Genomic DNA, 19056 nt, shown 5'->3' with positions numbered 1-19056 from the left:
TGATCAGTGGGAGTGACACGCTAACAGCCAATCAGGTAAGTGGTTAGAGTGTATGCCCTGAGATCGGTAGGTCGTGAGTTCAAACCCCGGCCGAGTCATACCAAAGACTATAAAAATGTGACCCATTACCTCCTGTCATGATCCGTGGCCCGGATCATGTTTTCATTATATTCTATTAGTTTTGGACTCCCTTAGTTCCTGTTTTGTGCACCCTTGAGATTGTTTTAGTTACCCATCCATCCATTTTCTACCGCTTGTCCCTTTTGGGGTCGCGGGGTGTTGTTTTAGTTACCATGGTTGCTTATTATATGCGTTTTATGTTGCACGATTGCACCAAGAAAAATTCCTAGTTTGTGAACCCGTTCTCAAACAATTGCAATAAAACTATTCTGATTCTGATTATTATTTTCACCTGCCTCTGATTGGTGTTCGGGACGCTCACCTGTTCCCCGAGCACTAATCAGAGGCATTATATAAGCCTGCCTTTGCCGGTCAGTCGGCCTGGCTTCATTGTTTGCTTCTTGCCACAGTTGCGTGAGTATTCCTTATCTCTAGTCTATGCCAAGTATTAGCGTTAGCGTCCAGTGCGTTTTTCTTCTGACTTGTTTTCAGTTTTTTGTACTTGTTGGATTTCGACAATAAACCATGTTCCTACCTGCACGTCCTGTCCGGAGTGTTCCGTTGTCAGTAAGCTGCGACCACCCACACGTGACAGAATGAAGCCAGCCCGACTGACCGGCAAAGGCAGGCTTAAATAATGCCTCTGATTAGTGCTCGGGGAACAGGTGAGCGTCCCGAACACCAATCAGAGACAGGTGAAAATAATAAGCAACCATGGTAGCTAAAACAAACTCGAGGGTGCACAAAACAGGAACTAAGGGAGTCCAAAACTAACAGAATATAACAAAAACATGATCCGGGCCTCGGATCATGACACCTCCCTGCTTGGCACTAAGCATCAATGGTTGGAATTGGGGGTAAAATCACCAAAATGATTCCAGTGCGCGGCCACCGCTGCTGCTCACTGCTCCCCTCACCTCCCAGGGGGTGAAACAAGGGGATGGGTCAAATGCAGAGAGTAATTTCACTACACCTGGTGTGTGTGTGACTATCAGTGGTACTTTAACTTTTTAACAGTATCAATTATCAAGTTCAGCGGCGCCATCTTGTTTGATTTTTTTTTCGTGGAGTGAGAAGAGAAAGTAAAAATGAAGAAATTGTGGATAAAACAGGAAAAGTCACCTCGACGGTATGGCGGTTTTTTGGGAGTTTTTCCAACGGACCGTAGTCAGACCAATGTGGTCTGTAAATGATGCAAGGCGCTCGTCCCCACCAAGACCGGTAAAGACCACACCATCTTAGCCGTGCTCACCCTTTAGAGCACAGCTGTAACTTCCTGCCACTAAACCTGCAGAAAATAGTTCTTCTCAGGTTTCTCTATGATTAAATTTTCACACTATTTTGTTACACTTTATTAAGCATTTCTTACATATTCCTTTATTTTTGCACCTTAATTTTAAGACGTTATTGTTAGGTGTTTAATGTGATTTTACAATTTTGTTTATAATGTTTGAGTGTTTTCCATGCTTGTGTTGACATTTCCTTTCCTTTTTTCCTCGTTTGCTGAGGAGGTTATAATCAGAAATAAAATGTTTACTTTTTTTTTTTTTTCTTCCTGGTCCTTATTTTCAATAGGTCATATAAAATATCAATAATTATCGATACAGACCGACACAAAGCACTTGTATTGTTACGGCTACTCTTGTGTTAAAAAAAAGTTCGAAAAAATAAAAATAAAGATAGCAGAGTAGTCTTCTGAGGAGGAGGTCTATGACTCACTAAATACCTTACTTAAGCACTAGTGGAGATATTTCTAGATTCAAAATGATCATAATTCATTTTATTTTATAATTGACAGACAAAAGGAGCACCCAGCCGTCCTCTTCCTATAATTAAGGAGAGAGGACAGCTGGGTGCTCCTTTTGTCTGTCTTTCATGTTGAAGGAGTGAGGAGTGAGACAGTTTATCTAAGGCTAAATAAGTCTTCTTTTGATTATTTTGAAGTCAACCACGGAGAATATTTCTGTTTGAGAAAATAAATTATGATCATTTGGAATGTAGAAATATCTCCGCGAGTGCTTTTTAAGGTATTTAGTGAGTCATAGACCTCCTCCTCAGAGGACTACTCTGCTATCTTTTAGGGCTGCAACTAACGATTCATTTGATAATCGATTAATCTGTCGATTATTACTTCGATTAATCAATTAATAATCGGATACAAGAGACAAACTACATTTCTATCCTTTCCAGTATTTTATTGGGGAAAAAAACAGCATACTGGCACCATATGTGATTATTGTTTATCAGCTGTTTGTACATGTTGCAGTTTATAAATAAAGGTTTATTTAAAAAAAATTTAAAAATACAAAATTGCCTCTGCGCATGCGCATAGCATAGATCCAACGAATCGATGACTAAATTAATCGGCAACTATTCTTATAATCGATTAGTTGTTGCAGCCCTACTATCTTTATTTTTTAAAAACTTTTTTGAACGTAAGAGTAGCCGTAACATGTATCCTGATACAGTTTTTAGCCATATCGCCCAGCCCTATAAAGTAGTAATCAAGAGTTTTGCCGCCACAAATAGATTTAGTGCTACGTTATCACCCTTACTCACATTATACCGCACCTGGTCCCCCAGAGCATAAAAAGACGAAGCAGTTGGAATCGTTAGTGTTGCCAAATGAGTTTTTCATTGCGTTTTACTTTTGTAATGGCGCCACTTTTATGTCCCTCCTCTTGTTTTCATGTGTTCTTTTACCTTTTGGTTTAAAACCCCTTTGGGAGTTTTTAAATCTGCCCTGCAGCCACATCATTTTGTGGGATGAATAAAAGTCTAGTGCTATACATATTTGTTTTGCTTTTACATGTTTTCGACAAGTGCGCCATGGACAATTACACAAAATCAACGATAACATCAAAACAACAACAACAACAAAAAAAACTCATCATTTCCTGGTTTACATTCACTGGTTAATCACCGACCTGCTATCACGATCTTATGATCTACATAGTGCAAACATTCACCAAACTGAGCATGTGCGAACCGGACTGAAAGGTACCCGGTTGTCGCATTAAAAATAACTACTATTTTTGATACAAAGTGGCGATTCATTGAGGCGGAGGCCACTATTTGAGGATATACTCCGATGGATTTGAATGCTATTTCAAGACAATGGCGATACATGAAGCACACGGGAAGGAAGATATTGGATATTCAAACACATACACATTTATTTGTATGACGACCACCGAAATGTGAAGAGAATGGATCCCGTCCGTATCGTCGCTGTGGCATTCCACGACCAGCTCGCTCTTATGACTTTTAAAGTAATATTAATCTCACTTTAAATATGTATATATTTATATATGTGTGTCTATGTATATATGTATGTATATTATTTATACAGTCAAATACAGCAGTAAAATGTCAAATAGCGGCGGAGAAGAATGAGAGGTCAATATCGCACGGATGTACACACAGCTACAGTTCACTATATGATCACGTATGCACGAGGAAGTTATGGGACAATACTCTCAAAGTGCGCCCTGCTTTGGAACCATGACGACGAGGGGTGGGCAGACCCGTATTAACATCGATAGTATCGATATCAAGGGACGTATTAGTACCGGATCAATACTTTGATACTGATGACTCAATATTTTGATAATTATCAGGTTTTTTTGTTCATTTAGTTACATTGTTGATATTTATGAATTGTTTATAAAGTCAGGGAATAAGTTCCTAGATACAAGAGGGCTTTGGGTGACTAAAAAATATGAATTTGAATGAGAACCAAAAAGGGGTGTGAATCTTTGAGCACCTAATGATTCGATCTGATTTTGATTCCTGGGGTGACTATTCGATTCAGAATTGATTCTTAATTCAACGCGATTCCTGATTCAAACAGACTGTCACAATTTATCATTTGGTATAATAAGTATGATGCATTTTTTTCTAAACATGTAACAGGTTAAAAAAGCTCATTTTAAAAATGTATTTGTATTTGTAAAAAAAAAATCTTTTTTTTTTTTTTTTAAATTGATTTTGGAAAATTATTAATTGAATTAGAATCCGGCTAAATAAGAATCGCGATTCCGATGTGAATTGATTTTTTTGTGCACCCCTAAAAGCCAATATATTTAAAAATATGCACTAGTGCTGTCCCGATACCAATATTATTTCGATACTTTTCTAAATAAAGGGCACTACAAAAAATTGCATTATTGGCTTTATTTTAAGAAAAAATCTTACAGTACATAAAACATATGTTTCTTATTGCAAGTTTGTCCTTAAATAAAATAGTGAACATACTAGACAACTTGTCTTTTATTAGTAAGTAAGCAAACTAAGGCTCCTAATTTAGCTGCTGACATATGCAGTAACATATTGTGTCATTTTCCATTCTATTATTTTGTCAACATTAAAAAGGACAAGTGGCAGAAAATGAATTATTAACCCACTTGTTCATTTACTGTTAATATCTGCTTACTTTCTCTTTTAACATGTTCTATCTACACTTCTGTTAAAATGTAATAATCCCTTATTCTTCTGTTGTTTGATACTTTACATTAGTTTTGGATGATCCCACAAATTTGGGTATCAATCCGATACTAAGTCGTTGCAGGATCATACATTGGTCTTGTTCAAAGTCCTCATGTGTCCAGGGACATATTTCCTGAGTTTACAAACATAAAATACATTTTTAAAAAGCGAAAGAAGATGTTGTGATGCCTAAAAATATCGACGAGATACGCTACTGTACTTGGTATCATTACAGTGGATGTTAGGTGTAGATCCACCAATGGGGGTGGCGGACCAGTACTTTTCAGAGGCGGTATAGTACCGAATATGATTCATTAGTATCGCGGTACTTTACTAATACTGGTATACCGTACAATACTAGTATGCACTAAAACAAAATATTTTTACTATTTAGTTGATTTTACTACATCGGTCATTTGTTTGCATTGAATATTTGTCCGATTATAATTATGAACAAACAAATTAATTAATACAAATCATAAAATGATTCAATTTCAAGTAAAAAGTGGCACTATGGACATTAGTATTTACTTGATGATGTATTGTAGTGCCAACCCCTACAGTCGCTGATCTGCAAGCAAAACATTGCAGGAAGTGCACTTAAAAGAGATATTTCACGGCAAGGTGGAGTTATTAGTTATTTGATGCCGAGTGAAATATTCCTTTTAGAGTACTGTAACCTCATCACAACCTCTCAGTATTTACCCAGGAATATTTCTTCCTCTTATGTACTTCTCTTGTTGTCGTTGTCATCTTTAATTCATGGCGTCCAGCAGTTGTGGTGTCACATGATGAGCGAAGTGTAGCCAATAGGTACCAGGCCCTCTCTGTCTCCCTGACGACAGCGAATCCAGTCTTGGTCGACGCCCCCCAGGACCAGCAGCTCCTCCCCCTTGCAGAAGCTGAGCTCCGAGGCCTTTCCGGCGTAGTCGCACAGCGTTCGCACCGACCTGGAGGGAGACAGCGCGGGGGAAGAGGCGTGAAGCGCGAGCCAAACAAAAGCGGGCGATGACATCCTTCCGCATAACTGCCACGGGCGCTCTTTTTATAACAGGACAAAAAAATAAATGAATAAAACATGAGGTTGGGGGAGGAAGGCATCCAATTTGTGGTGACTCAGCCTAAAATGTATGTGCTAAATAAATGATACTCTTAGTGATTAACACATGCTTTCATTTTATTTGAGAAGGTTTATCCTGTTAAAGGCCTACTGAAATTAAATGTTTTTATTTAAACGGGGATAGCAGATCCATTCTATGTGTCATACTTCATCATTTCGCGATATTGCCATATTTTTGCTGAAAGGATTTAGTAGAGAACATTGACGATAAAGTTCGCAACTTTTGGTCGCTGATAAAAAAAGCCTTGCCTGTACCGGAAGTAGCGTGACGTCGCAGGTTGAAAGGCTCCTCACATTTCCCCATTGTTTACACTAGCAGCGAGAGCGATTCGGACCGAGAAAGCGACGATTACCCCATTAATTTGAGCGAGGATGAAAGATTCGTGGATGAGGAATGTGAGAGTGAAGGACTAGAGTGCAGTGCAGGACGCATCTTTTTTCGCTCTGACCGTAACTTAGGTACAAGCTGGCTCATTGGATTCCACACTCTCTCCTTTTTCTATTGTGGATCACAGATTTGTATTTCAAACCACCTCGGATACTATATCCTCTTGAAAATGAGAGTCGAGAATGCGAAATGGACATTCACGGTGACTTTTATCTCCACGACAATACATCGGCGAAGCACTTTAGCATACTTGCCAACCTTGAGACCTCCGATACCGGGAGGTGGGGGGGTGCGTGGGGCGGGGGCATGGTTAATAGGGGAGTATATTTACAGCTAGAATTCACCAACTCAGGTATTTCATATATATATATATATATATATATATATATATATATATATATATATATATATATATATATATATATATATATATATATATATATGTATGTATGAAATACTTGACTTTCAGTGAATTCTAGCTATATATATATATTTATTTTATCATACATATAAATAAAATAAATACTTGAATTTCAGTGTTCCGGGGGCTATCCAGTAGATGGCAGTATTGTCCTGTTTAACTTCTCCTCCGTTCATGACTCGGCCACCGTGTTCAATGGAGAAGTCTGTTCTACAAAATGTACAGGCAACATACATACCCCTTCCCCTTCGAACTGTCCTGGATGAACTGAAATTATTGTTTCCATTCGTTTTGGAACTTGCAAGCATATTTCTTCATCTTGCTCGTCGACGGCGTCGCCATGTCTGTAACTTCCTCGTTCTTCTGCTTCGTCTCCTTGTTGTGTGCGCAGTTGTGCACTCTACTCTCTAAAAGCCGTAGATGTTATAACGTCATTGGGCAGGCAAGCTGTTTATATTGTGGGAAAGCGGACGTGAGAACAGGCTGTCCCCACTCAGGTCCGCATTGAGCTGGAGGAGGCGTGGCCTCCAGCTCCGGCTGAATACCGGGAGTTTGTCGGGAGAAAGTTTCTGCCGGGAGGTTATCGGGAGAGGCGCTGAATACCGGGAGTCTCCCGGTAAAAATGGGAGGGTTGGGACGTATGCACTTTAGCTACGGAGCTAACGTGATAGCATCGGGCTTAACTGCAGATAGAAACAAAAGAAATAAACCACTGACTGGAAGGATAGACAGAAGATCAACAATACTATTAAACCATGGACCTGTAACTACACGGTTAATGCTTTCCAGCCTGGCGAAGCTTAACAATGCTGTTGCTAACGACGCCATTGAAGCTAATTTAGCAACGGGACCTCACAGAGCTATGCTAAAAACATTAGCTATCCACCTACGCCAGCCAGCCCTCATTTGCTCATCAACACCCGTGCTCACCTGCCTTCCTGCGATCGACACAGCGACGAAGGACTTCACCCGATCATCAATGCGGTCGGCGGCTAGCGTCGGACAGCGCGTCTGCTATCCAAGTCAAAGTCCTCCTGGTTGTGTTGCTGCAGCCAGCCGCTAATACACCGATCCCACCTAAAGCTTTCTTCTTTGCAGTCTTCATTGTTCATTAAACAAATTGCAAAAGATTCACCAACACAGATGTCCAGAATACTGTGGAATTTTGCGATGAAAACAGAGCTTTTTGTATTGGATACAATATGTCCGAATACTTCCGTTTCAACGATTGATGTCACACGCATACGTCATCATACATAGACGTTTTCAACCGGAAGTTTAGCAGGAAATTTAAAATTGCACTTTATAAGTTAACCCGGCTGTATTGGCATGTGTTGCAATGTTAAGATTTCATCATTGATATATAAACTATCATACTGCGTGGTCGGTAGTAGTGGGTTTCAGTAGGCTTTTAAACTGTAAGAATGTTAGATATAATTACTAAATACGATTAAAATCTAAAGTAAGATCACTAATTTAGTGTTTATTAGAGATGTCCAATAATATCGAACTGCCGATATTATCGGCCGATAAATGCTTTAAAATGTAATATCGGAAATTATCGGTATCTGTTTCAAAAAGTACAATTTATGACTTTTTAAAACGCCTCTGTGTACACGGACGTAGGGAGAAGTACAGAGAGCCAATTAACCTTAAAGGCACTGCCTTGCGTGCCGGCCCAGTCACATATCATCTACGGCTTTTCACACACACAAGTTAATGGAAGGCATACTTGGTCAACAGCCATACAGGTCACACCGAGGGTGACCGTATAAACAACTTTAACACTGTTACAAATATGCGCCACACTGTGAACCCACACCAAACAAGAATGACAAACACATTTCGGGAGAACATCCGCACCGTAACACAACATAAACACAACAGAACAAATACCCAGAACCCCTTGCAGCACTAACTCTTCCGGGACGCTACAATATACACCCCCCGCTACCCCCTACACCCCACCCACCTCAACCTCCTCATGCTCTCTCAGGGAGAGCATGTCCCAAATTCCAAGCTGCTGTTTTGAGGCATGTTAAAAAAAATAATGCTCTTTGTGACTTCAATAATAAATATGGCAGTGCCATGTTGGCATTTTTTTTCCATAACTTGAGTTGATTTATTTTGGAAAACCTTGTTACATTGTTTAATGCATCCAGCGGGGCATCACAACAAAATTAGGCATAATAATGTGTTAATTCCACGACTGTATATATCGGTATCGGTTGATAGAGACCGGTAATTAAGAGTTGGACAATATCGGAATATCAGATATCGTCAAAAAAGCCATTATCGGACATCTCTAGTGTTAATATTTGAGTGGGCCCCGGGACCCTCTGCCGTGGAAAAGTCGGGCCTCGAGGTCAAAAAGGTTAAGAAGCCCTGTATTTGATTTGATTTGATATAGTTTTATTTCAAATATGCAAAAAAAACAAGAGCAAGCCTGATCCATAGCCTTAACAGCCATTTAAACAAAATTAAAACGATGGTGAATAAATGTTTTTAATGGTTTTTTTTTACATATTTGAAAAGGAGTGAGAAGAAGTTTACACTTATTTAATCCCACCCATTTTCTTTAAATCGTAAATTACTCAAAGCTAGAACTACTTGTTCACTCTATGTACAAACTTAATGAACTTGTATATACCTAAATTATAAATATATACATACATATGCACACTACACACATACGTAGCCACACCATTACCACTAGTGATCATGGAAATGGCATCATGCCACAGCACATCACGCCTCAATGGGCAGCCCCACACTCTTCTGTAACACAAACAACCCAATATCAAAGCCCTTCTTCATCCCTGTACCTCTGGAGCACCATGTGCCTATACTTCTTTTTAAACTGCTTTATGTTTGGACATTGCTTTAACTCCACATTCAAACCATTCCATAGTTTCACTCCACAAATTGAAATACAAAAACTTTTAATGGTATTAAAGTACGTCCACATCGCAGACATGCTACCTCCGCTCCAGACAATCTTGCGCGCATCGCTTACGTCGTCACAACATCCGCTTTCAGCAGTGCTGTTTCTCTGATCAAAGTCATTTTACGGCGGCCAAATTTTCAGAGCATCACTCGTCAATACTACGCAAATAATAGGCTGTCCACAGGGTGTCCCAAAATAATTGACATTTTGCAGGCCAATAACTTTTGGCAATTCTTGTTGAAATAACCTCAAAGTTTCACAGGATGTATTGAAACTAGAGATGTCCGATGATGGCTTTTTTTGCCGATACCCAATATTGTCCAACTCTTAATTACCGATTCCGATATATACAGTCGTGGAATTAACACATTATTATGCCTAATTTTGTTGTGATGCCCCGCTGGATGCATTCAACAATGTAACAAGGTTTTCCAAAATAAATCAACTCAAGTTATGGAAAAAAATGCCAACATGGCACTGCCATATTTATTATTGAAGTCACAAAGTGCATTATTTTTTTAACATGCCTCAAAACAGCAGCTTGGAATTTGGGACATGCTCTCCCTGAGAGAGCATGAGGAGGTTGAGGTGGGTGGGGTTGGGGGTTGGGGGGGTGTTGTTCGGTATATTGTAGCGTCCCGGAAGAGTTAGTGCTGCAAGGGTTTATGGGTATTTGTTCTGTTGTGTTTATGTTGTGTTACGGTGCGGATGTTCTCCCGAAATGTGTTTGTCATTCTTGTTTGATGTGGGTTCACAGTGCGGCGCATATTTGTAACAGTGTTAAAGTTCTTTATACGGTCACCCTCAGTGTGACCTGTATGGCTGTTGACCAAGTATGCTTTGCATTCACTTGTGTGTGTGAAAAGCTGTAGATATTATGTGATTGGGCCGGCACGCAAAGGCAGTGCCTTTAAGGTTTATTGGCGCTCTGTACTTCTCCCTACGTCCGTGTACACAGCGGTGTTTTAAAAAGTCATACATTTGACTTTTTGATACAGATACCGATAATTTCCGGTATTACATTTTAAAGCATTTATCGGCCGATAATATCGGCAGTCCGATATTATCGGACATCCCTAATTGAAACAGATCAAGATTCGGCCTATGTCCCGCCTCTTCCTGCTGGCATCGACAAACTGAAGTAGAGAATTACTTCCTCACTGAATAATGTTGCCAGGAGACATGCTAGGGCGTGTTTGGCAAGAGCTTAACTACCGACTTGACGTGTGCCGTGTCACCGGCAATGCACATATTGAACACCACTGAAACCGTTCAATTTCATTAAGCTAGATTTGGTTGTTTTCAAAGAATTGCTCTTAAAATTATGTCAACATTTTTAGGACACTATGTATGTTCATTCATACTGCAACGTCCTGCTGGTGTTATTGTTATGTTTGGATGTTATTGATGTTCATTGTTCTTATGATCATGAACACACCGTGCTGGATAGGTGGTTGGTGGAGAATGAGGAAGTGTTGTTGTGTATCTAAGAATGAAGCAAAGAGACAGACTTGTGAAAACGGGAGGGAATACGTGTTGGAATTGGGCCTGTTAGCATAAGATTGGCAATAAAAGTTAAAAAGAGCGTGGGACTTCGTGGGACTTCTTCTGGACGCTACAATGCATTATATTACAACTAGGGCTGCGAATCTTTGGGTGTCCCACGATTCGATTCAATATCGATTCTTGGGGTCACGATTCGATTATAAATCAATTTTTTCGATTCAACACGATTCTCGATTCAAAAACGATTCTCTATTCATTCAATACATAGGATTTCAGCAGGATCTACCCCAGTCTGCTGACATGCAAGCAGAGTAGTACATTTTTGTAAAAAGCTTTTATAATTGTAAAGGACAATGTTTTATCAACTGATTGCAATAATGTAAATTTGTTTTAACTATTAAATGAACCAAAAATATGACTTATTTTATCTTTGTGAAAATATTGGACACAGTGTGTTGTCAAGCTTATGAGATGCGAAGCAAGTGTAAGCCACTGTGACACTATTCTTTTTTTATTTTTTATTTTTATAAATGTCTAATGATAATGTCAATGAGGGATTTTTAATCATTGCTATGTTGAAATTGTTACTAATATTGATACTGTTGTTGATAATATTCATTTTTGTTTCACTACTTTTGGATTGTTCTGTGTCATGTTTGTGTCTCCTCTCAATTGCTCTGTTTATTGCTGTTCTGAGTGTTGTTGGGTCGGGTTTGGTTTTGGAATTGGATTGCATTGTTTTGGTATTGCTGTGTATTGTTTTGTTGGATTGATTAATAAAAAAAAAAAAAAAAAAATATTTTTTTAAATAAATAAAAAATAAAATCGATTTTTGAAAAATGAGAATCGATACTGAATCGTACAACGTGAGAATGGCGATTTGAATTCGAATCGATTTTTTCCCACACCCCTAATTACAACCCACATTTTTAATGCGTGGCGGCTTTTATTTTGCTGTGGCGGGCCGCCACGATCAGTTCCATGTAGGGGAAACCGTGTAATGAGTCTATTTTTGGGATGTTGTTTGGTAATGTATAGATTTTGTAAAAGTACCTTAGTGACTTGGGTCTATCCATCATCTCCAGTGTGTCCGGGGCGCTCTCCGACTTGGCCTCAGTCTCCCACTGCGGTTCCGGCGTTTTCCGTAATACCGGAGCCGAAATGCTGCTCACCATTCGGGTCAACGCTGTGACACTGGGAGCCAACCACTGAGAGGGCCGCCTGGATGGGCGCAGGGGCATGAAGGTTGTTGTCTCAGCTGACCGTCCCTGAAACCGAGTAAGTGCTGTGGAACTCACCTGGTTGGTGGTGCATGCCCGACTGGACTGTTGGGACTTTTGGGGGTAGAGCCAAAGAGGCGACTTAGACCCCAGGGCACCTGAGCGACAGAGCTGACCACGGCAAAGTTGCTAGCCGGCTCGGCTTGGTGATCCGGCGGACTCGTCCTTCCTGCCGCCAGGTTCTGACTCAGTCTGCCTCCCCAGCGCATCACAGCGCCCCAGCCCTGTTGGATCACCTGGAATTGAATTGACAGTTCCACATGTGTCAGCGCGTGTGTACAACAACCTAAAACAACAACAGGAAGTGGGGTACCTGTCCAGCCTGTTGAGCAAGGCCCTCCTCGTCAAGATTTGGAGGTGGCAGTTCACCGATCCTTTTCTCCTGGACCCACATCAGCTGAGGACTGGTGTGGCTCAGAGTAGGTGCAGTATTGCTATCACTAGACCCCCCTAACCCTCCATTGTTTGGAGTAGCCGCCGAGGCTACCTGATGCTCTGGACTCGCAAAGTCTATTTCAGAGAGGCTCTCCATGTACCTGCCGCCTCTCAACTGAGAGTGCGGCGCCTTTTGTCCCGCATCCTGAACGGGTGGGCTGCACACCTTTGAAACAGGGCTGTGGGGCTCTAAGTGGTGGTGCTGGAAGAGCAAGTCCAGGTTAAAGGTCAGCAGGCTGAGAGGCTGCAGGACGACGAGCAGCTCGTCGAACAGGGGCTGGCAGGCAGTCAGCGACAGACGCATGAAGGAGGTCGGACGGTAGTATGTGTCCAATACATCTGTACATAAACAGGTGGTGTTACTATTGTGTGTGCTCAAAACACCCGGCATTGTGCAAAATGATTACACTTAATATTTTGGCAACACATTGGAACCAGCCTAAGTTGGTCACGCTTATTTTGACAACCCGTCTATTTCGACTAGGGATGTAACTACTGCATTTTTCGGAGTATAAGTCGCACCTGCTGAAAATGCATAATAAAGAAGGAAAAAAACATATATAAGTCGCACTGAAGTATAAGTCACATTTTTGGGGGAAATTTATTTGATAAAAGCCAACACCAAGAATAGACATTTGAAAGGCAATTTAAAATAAATAAAGAATAGTAAACAACAGGCTGAATAAGTGTACGTTATATGAGGCATAAATAACCAACTGAGAACGTGCCTGGTATGTTAACGTAACATATTATGGTAAGAGTCATTCAAATAACTATAACATATAGAACATGCTATACGTTTACCAAACAATCTGTCACTCCTAATCGCTAAATCCCATGAAATCTTATACGTCTAGTCTCTTACGTGAATGAGCTAAATAATATTATTTGATATTTTACGGTAATGTGTTCATAATTTCACACATAAGTCGCTCCTGAGTATAAGTCGCACCCCCGGCCAAACTATGAAAAAAACTGCGACTTATAGTCAGAAAAATACGGTATATGAAAATTTCATATCACGGTTACCGTGATCCAAATTGTCAGGGTTATTATTATCACGGTACTGTGGAATGCGCTTACTTACACAATGAAATCTTTTGACCAGGTTATTTTATTCTAATAACTAAAATAAATGTACACGCTGTTAGGAAGCTATCGCTGATAGGGTTTTAGTTTGAGTCGGGGATCAGCAACCCGCGACTCTCGAGCCGCATGCGGCTCTTTAGTGCCGCCCTCGTGGCTCCCTGGAGCATTTAAAAAAAAGGATTGATAATGGAAAAAGATGGGGGAAAATAAATGTTTTGTTTTAGTATGTTTTTTGTTTGAGGACAAACATGACACAAACCTTCCCAATTGTTAGAAAGCCCACTGTTTAAAGGCCTACTGAAACCCACTACTACCTACCACGCAGTCTGATAGTTTATATATCAATGATGAAATCTTAACATTGCAACACATGCCAATACGGCCGGGTTAACTTATAAAGTGCAATTTTAAATTTCCCGCTAAACTTCCGGTTAAAACGCCTTTGGATGATGACGTATGTGCGTGACGTAGCCAGTGAAACAGAAGTATCGGTACCCCATTGAAGCCAATACAAAATAGCCCTGTTTTCTTCTCATAATTCCCCAGTATTCTGGACATCTGTGTTGGTGAATCTGTTGCAATTTGTTCATTGCATTATGGAGAAAGAAGCTGAGCAAGCAAAGAAGAAAGTTGTCGGTGCAAAGCGGAGTATTTTGCGAGGGAAGTCAGCAACACAACACAGCCTGTGTTTCATTGTTTACATTCCCGAAAGATGCAGTCAAGATCGAAGAACTCGGACAACAGAGACTCTTACCAGGAGGATTTTGACTTCGATACACAGACGCCTGTAGAGAACTGGGACAACACAGACTCTTACCAGGATTACTTTGATTTGGATACACAGACGCAGACACGGTACCGTGAGTACGCAGCTGCTCTTCCAAACATTTGATCGCTTGCCCGTACGTGCGTGTCACGTACGTAACTTTGGGTAAATATATAAGCTTTATGAACCTTGGGTTAGGTGAACGGTCCTTTGGGCTGAGTGATTGTGTGTGTTGTGCAGGTGTTTGAATTGTATTGGCGGGTTATATGGACGGGAGCTAGGAGCTAGGAGCTAGCATAAAAAACACCTAGGTGTTTTCATGCGGGATTAATTTGTGGCATATTAAATATAAGCCTGGTTGTGTTGTGGCTAATAGAGTATATATATGTCTTGTGTTTATTTACTGTTGTAGTCATTCCCAGCTGAATATCAGGTCCCACCCGCCTCTCACAGCATCTTCCCTATCTGAATCGCTTCCACTCCCCACTAGTCATTCACTTGCACTTTCCTCATCCACAAATCTTTCATCCTCGCTCAAATTAATGGGGAAATTGTCGCTTTCTCGGTCCGAATCGCTCTCACTTCTGGCCGCCATCACCGTAAACAATAGGGAACTTTGCGGAAATGTTCAACTGACTACGTCACGCTACTTCCGGTAGGGGCAAGGCTTTTTTTTGTCAGATACCAAAAGTTGCGATCTTTATCGTCGTTGTTCTCTACTAAATCCTTTCAGCAAAAATATGGCAATATCACGAAATGATCAAGTATGACACATAGAATGGATCTGCTATTCCCGTTTAAATAAAAACAATTCATTTCAGTAGGCCTTTAATGTGTTTGTGAGTATGTTTCACTGATGAGAGTATTTGGTGAATATCGTTTTGTCCTACTAATTTTGGAGGTTCTTTAACTCACCATAGTGTGGACTGTTTGTTTACATGTAAAATCTTCCATTCCTTCTTTGTCTCATTTTGTCCACCAAAAGTTTCATGCTGTGCGTGAATGCACAAAGGTGCGCTTTGTTGATGTTATTGACTTGTTGGAGTGCTAATCAGGCATATTTGGTCAGTGTCTGACTGCAAGCTAATCAATGCTATCATGCTATTTAGGCTAGCTGTATGTACATATTGTATCATCATGCCTCATTTGTAGGTATATTTGAGCTCATTTAATTTCCTTCACTTTTATCCTATTTGTATATAATTTATATTTGCATGTCTCATGACACATTATCTGTATGTAATATTGGCTGCATTTCAGATAGTTGTTTGTGTGCCATGTTGTTCCAGACCACAGCAAACGTTACCTAGCTTGCCATAGATTGTAATAAATATATTAGAAGAAGACAGCCTGCCGTTTCCTTTAACTCGGACACACACATCTATACCTTTGGCCATTAAAAGCCAGTAATTTCCAGGAGTTATCTCACTTTCTGAGTAGCCTTTGATTTACTAATGCTTTCTAATGTTGTAAAAACGTGTAGAATAAATATTAAATTTCAACGTTTCTGTCAACGAAGATTTGCTTCAACCTGCGACACATAGTCATTTTGATAGTAGGCAATTATAGCTAATATAGACACTTACGTCATATGTTGCCTTCATTATAACACTTATACAAGGCTTTTCATTTTTTGAGGCTCCAGACATATTTGTTTTTTGTATTTTTAGTCCAAGATGGCTCTTTCAACGTTGTGGGTTGCCGACCCCTGCTCTAAGTATTTAATCTGTTTTAATGTCTAAGCTTTTATTGTTTAAGATATTGGTTTGTACTGTAGCACTTTAAGAGTTATTTAAATGAAAAGTGCGCAACTAATGAAATCTATTATTATTATTTATTATTTCTGGCGGGCGTTGTGGCGTCCTACTCTGTTCAGCGGTATTTAAACGCACCTTCAAAACACTTCTGTCTCATATTCCTCTAAATATAGATCGATCACTCTTAGAGAGCACAGCTTGTAAGGTCAATGTCCATAGTTAGTTCTTCAATACATCTTCTGATGCACCTGAACACATCATCAGTGACGTTCCTGGGGTCATAAGGTGTTTCGAGTCTTTCAAACATCATACATCCTCTCCCAGGTGACCCAATCGCAAAAAAGAAATGCGGCTTGTGTTCATGTGGAACTTGCTTGTCCTCACCATGGTTCTCCTCTCTGGATCCGGAGCCATCTCAAGGCTTTCTCAGCTGCTTTGGTGATGTTCTTGATGGCTGTGCTCCTTGCTGTTCCTGTAATGTCCAGGACACTTGGGGCTTTGTGGAGTGAGTGCCCCAAAAATCCTCTGCTGCCAACCTTGATGGGCGTACATCTTGCCTTCTAGCCCTGTTCACGACAGTTGATGACCTGGGCCTCCCCCAAGCGGTCCTCCCATAGCACTGTCAGCTCCATTATTATGATGTTGTTGGTGCTTTCTGAGACCAGTAGGATGTCTGGCATCAGGGTGGTGCTGACAATTTTCTCAGGGAAGCACAGCTGCTTCTCCAGGTCTACGGAGAGCAGTTGCCAGGATCCCTGTTGGGGCTTTCTTGCAAACTACCCTCGGCTGGTCTCTTGTTTTGACCTAAGGCAGGTCCCCTGTTTTGACCAAAGCGATTGCGCAGGTAGCGTTGTGCACTCGGCTGCAGCTGTTGATACCTTTGCTGATGGCTTCTGCAAACGGTTTAGGCGCCTTGTTTTGGCACCAGGTGCAATGGCCCTGGCCGAGCGCTTTTGGGCAGGAGCTCAGAACGTGTTCCAAAGTTCCTCTTCCTAAAAAAAGTTAGCAGTTCGGGGTCTCCGCTTTCCCCCAGGTGAAGAGGTTCGCTGGGCTAGGCAGGACGTCATAGACTGCCCGGATCAGGAAGCTGATACAGTGTGGTTCAGTCTGCCACAGCTCCGTCCAGGTGACTTAAAGGTCCACGGCGTGCTTCGATCTGGTCCAGGCCCCCTGCTGCTCCGGCCCAGCCGCTCTGCTAATCCTTCCTTCTTCCACTGCTGTCCTGACCTCTGTATTTGCATTTGCTTATTCTTACCCTTGCTCTACTTGTGTCGAAGTGGTGTTGGGAACATCCAGGCCTTCTATGCCATGGGTCACTACACCAACCAGATCTCTGTGGCGCAGTCGTGCTTCCACATCCAGCACAGCAGTCTGGAAACTCCACTTCCTTCCGGTCTTCACCACAACTCCTGCCAGGGGCCAACTTTGGATGCCTCGAGTCACTGTACAGCAGCACCTCTCTGGCCCGAGTTACCCTTAACTCCTCTTCCAGCGACTTCATAGGCAACTGGAGCTTTGTGGTGTTACCATAGAGGGCAATGTAACTGAACTGAGGCTTCTGGGTAACCCCAACCTTCTCTTGAGACCGGTGCTGACCTTCTCTCCAGGGTCTTCACAGTGGAGATGGGGACCTCGTAGACAAGAAGCGGCCATAGTTTCCCTGGTAATATACCACGCTTGTATATCCACGCTTTGAACTTGCCTGGGAGGCCATATCGGTCCACTGATCTCAGCCAGCTGTCCAGTTACTGACAGGTTGACTGGACAGATGAAGAGTCTTTAATGCTGCTTTCAAAGACCTTGCCTAAACTTTTCACAAGTTTCTCTGACACTGACGGTATTATTGACCCTTCGATGTTGAACTGGTACCTGTTCGTGACCTTGCCCTTCTTCAACACTAGCAATCTAGACTTTGCTGGTTTGAATCCCATCCGGATGAGTCTTTCCAGCCCTTGGAGGATCCACCGGCCTCCTCGCACGGAATCTGTGGTGACTGTCAGGTCATCAATAAAAACCTTGATGCCTGATTGGGTCCGGGGGCCTCCGCAGATTTCACAATTATGTTCATTGCCAGGGTGAACAAGGTTACAGAGGTGGTACAGTCTGTGTATATCCTCACCTCCAACTTATGCCACTCTGATGTTGCTTCCCCTGCTGTGACTCTCATCCTGAGCTGGTGGTATTAATCCAGGATCAGATCTGCTACATGGTATGGCTCATGATGTTTGGTCATGGTGGTCTGAACCAGCTTGTGTGGGATGAATATCTTAGTTGCTCAGACAGGAATGTGTTTAAATAACTTTAGATTGAGGTATGAGGTTTCTTAATGGGGAAAGACGTTAATGTCTTGTTTTCAGGTTAGCATTTAAGCTAGCGAGTCAGTACGTGAGTTTATCAAAGTGAAGTTATCAATCATGGTTTTTCGATCATTTTAATTTAAAACAGTAATACTAACCATTGTGAGTTTTACCATTTATCGTTACATCCCTAATGTCATGACTCATCAAGTCCTGGTCCCGCGTGTTCTTATTCTCGCTAAAAAGTGCCTGCTTAAAGAGGTCATATTATGATTTATTTTCTAAATTTAAAACACTTGCTTGTGATCTACATAAAATGTAATGGTGGTTCTTTGGTCAAAATGTTGCATAGATTATGTTTTACAAACTGTTTTTAAGATGCTTTCTGACTGTCTCCTCAGGATGTGCCATTTTGTGGGTGGTCTTATTTACGTGGCTCCAT

General features: G+C 41.2%; 1 protein-coding gene across 1 annotated transcript in view; it reads right to left on the bottom strand.

Annotated features, from left to right (window-relative positions):
- Positions 1-202: 202 nt before the first annotated feature.
- Positions 203-19056, bottom strand: part of rusc1 (RUN and SH3 domain containing 1) — a 39813-nt gene continuing 20959 nt past the window's right edge. The window contains exons 8-11 of the mRNA XM_062029644.1: positions 12584-13044; positions 12289-12506; positions 12044-12211; positions 203-5558 (exon numbers count right to left, since the gene is read on the bottom strand). Coding sequence (XP_061885628.1) covers positions 5393-5558; positions 12044-12211; positions 12289-12506; positions 12584-13044 — 1013 coding nt within the window. The 3' untranslated portion in view covers positions 203-5392. The remainder of the gene's footprint in view (positions 5559-12043; positions 12212-12288; positions 12507-12583; positions 13045-19056) is intronic.

Source organism: Entelurus aequoreus, linkage group LG20 (assembly GCF_033978785.1).
Source record: "Entelurus aequoreus isolate RoL-2023_Sb linkage group LG20, RoL_Eaeq_v1.1, whole genome shotgun sequence".
NCBI lineage: Eukaryota > Metazoa > Chordata > Actinopteri > Syngnathiformes > Syngnathidae > Entelurus > Entelurus aequoreus.
Note: the sequence above shows the minus strand (reverse complement) of the source record. Positions and strands in the feature narration are given on the sequence as shown.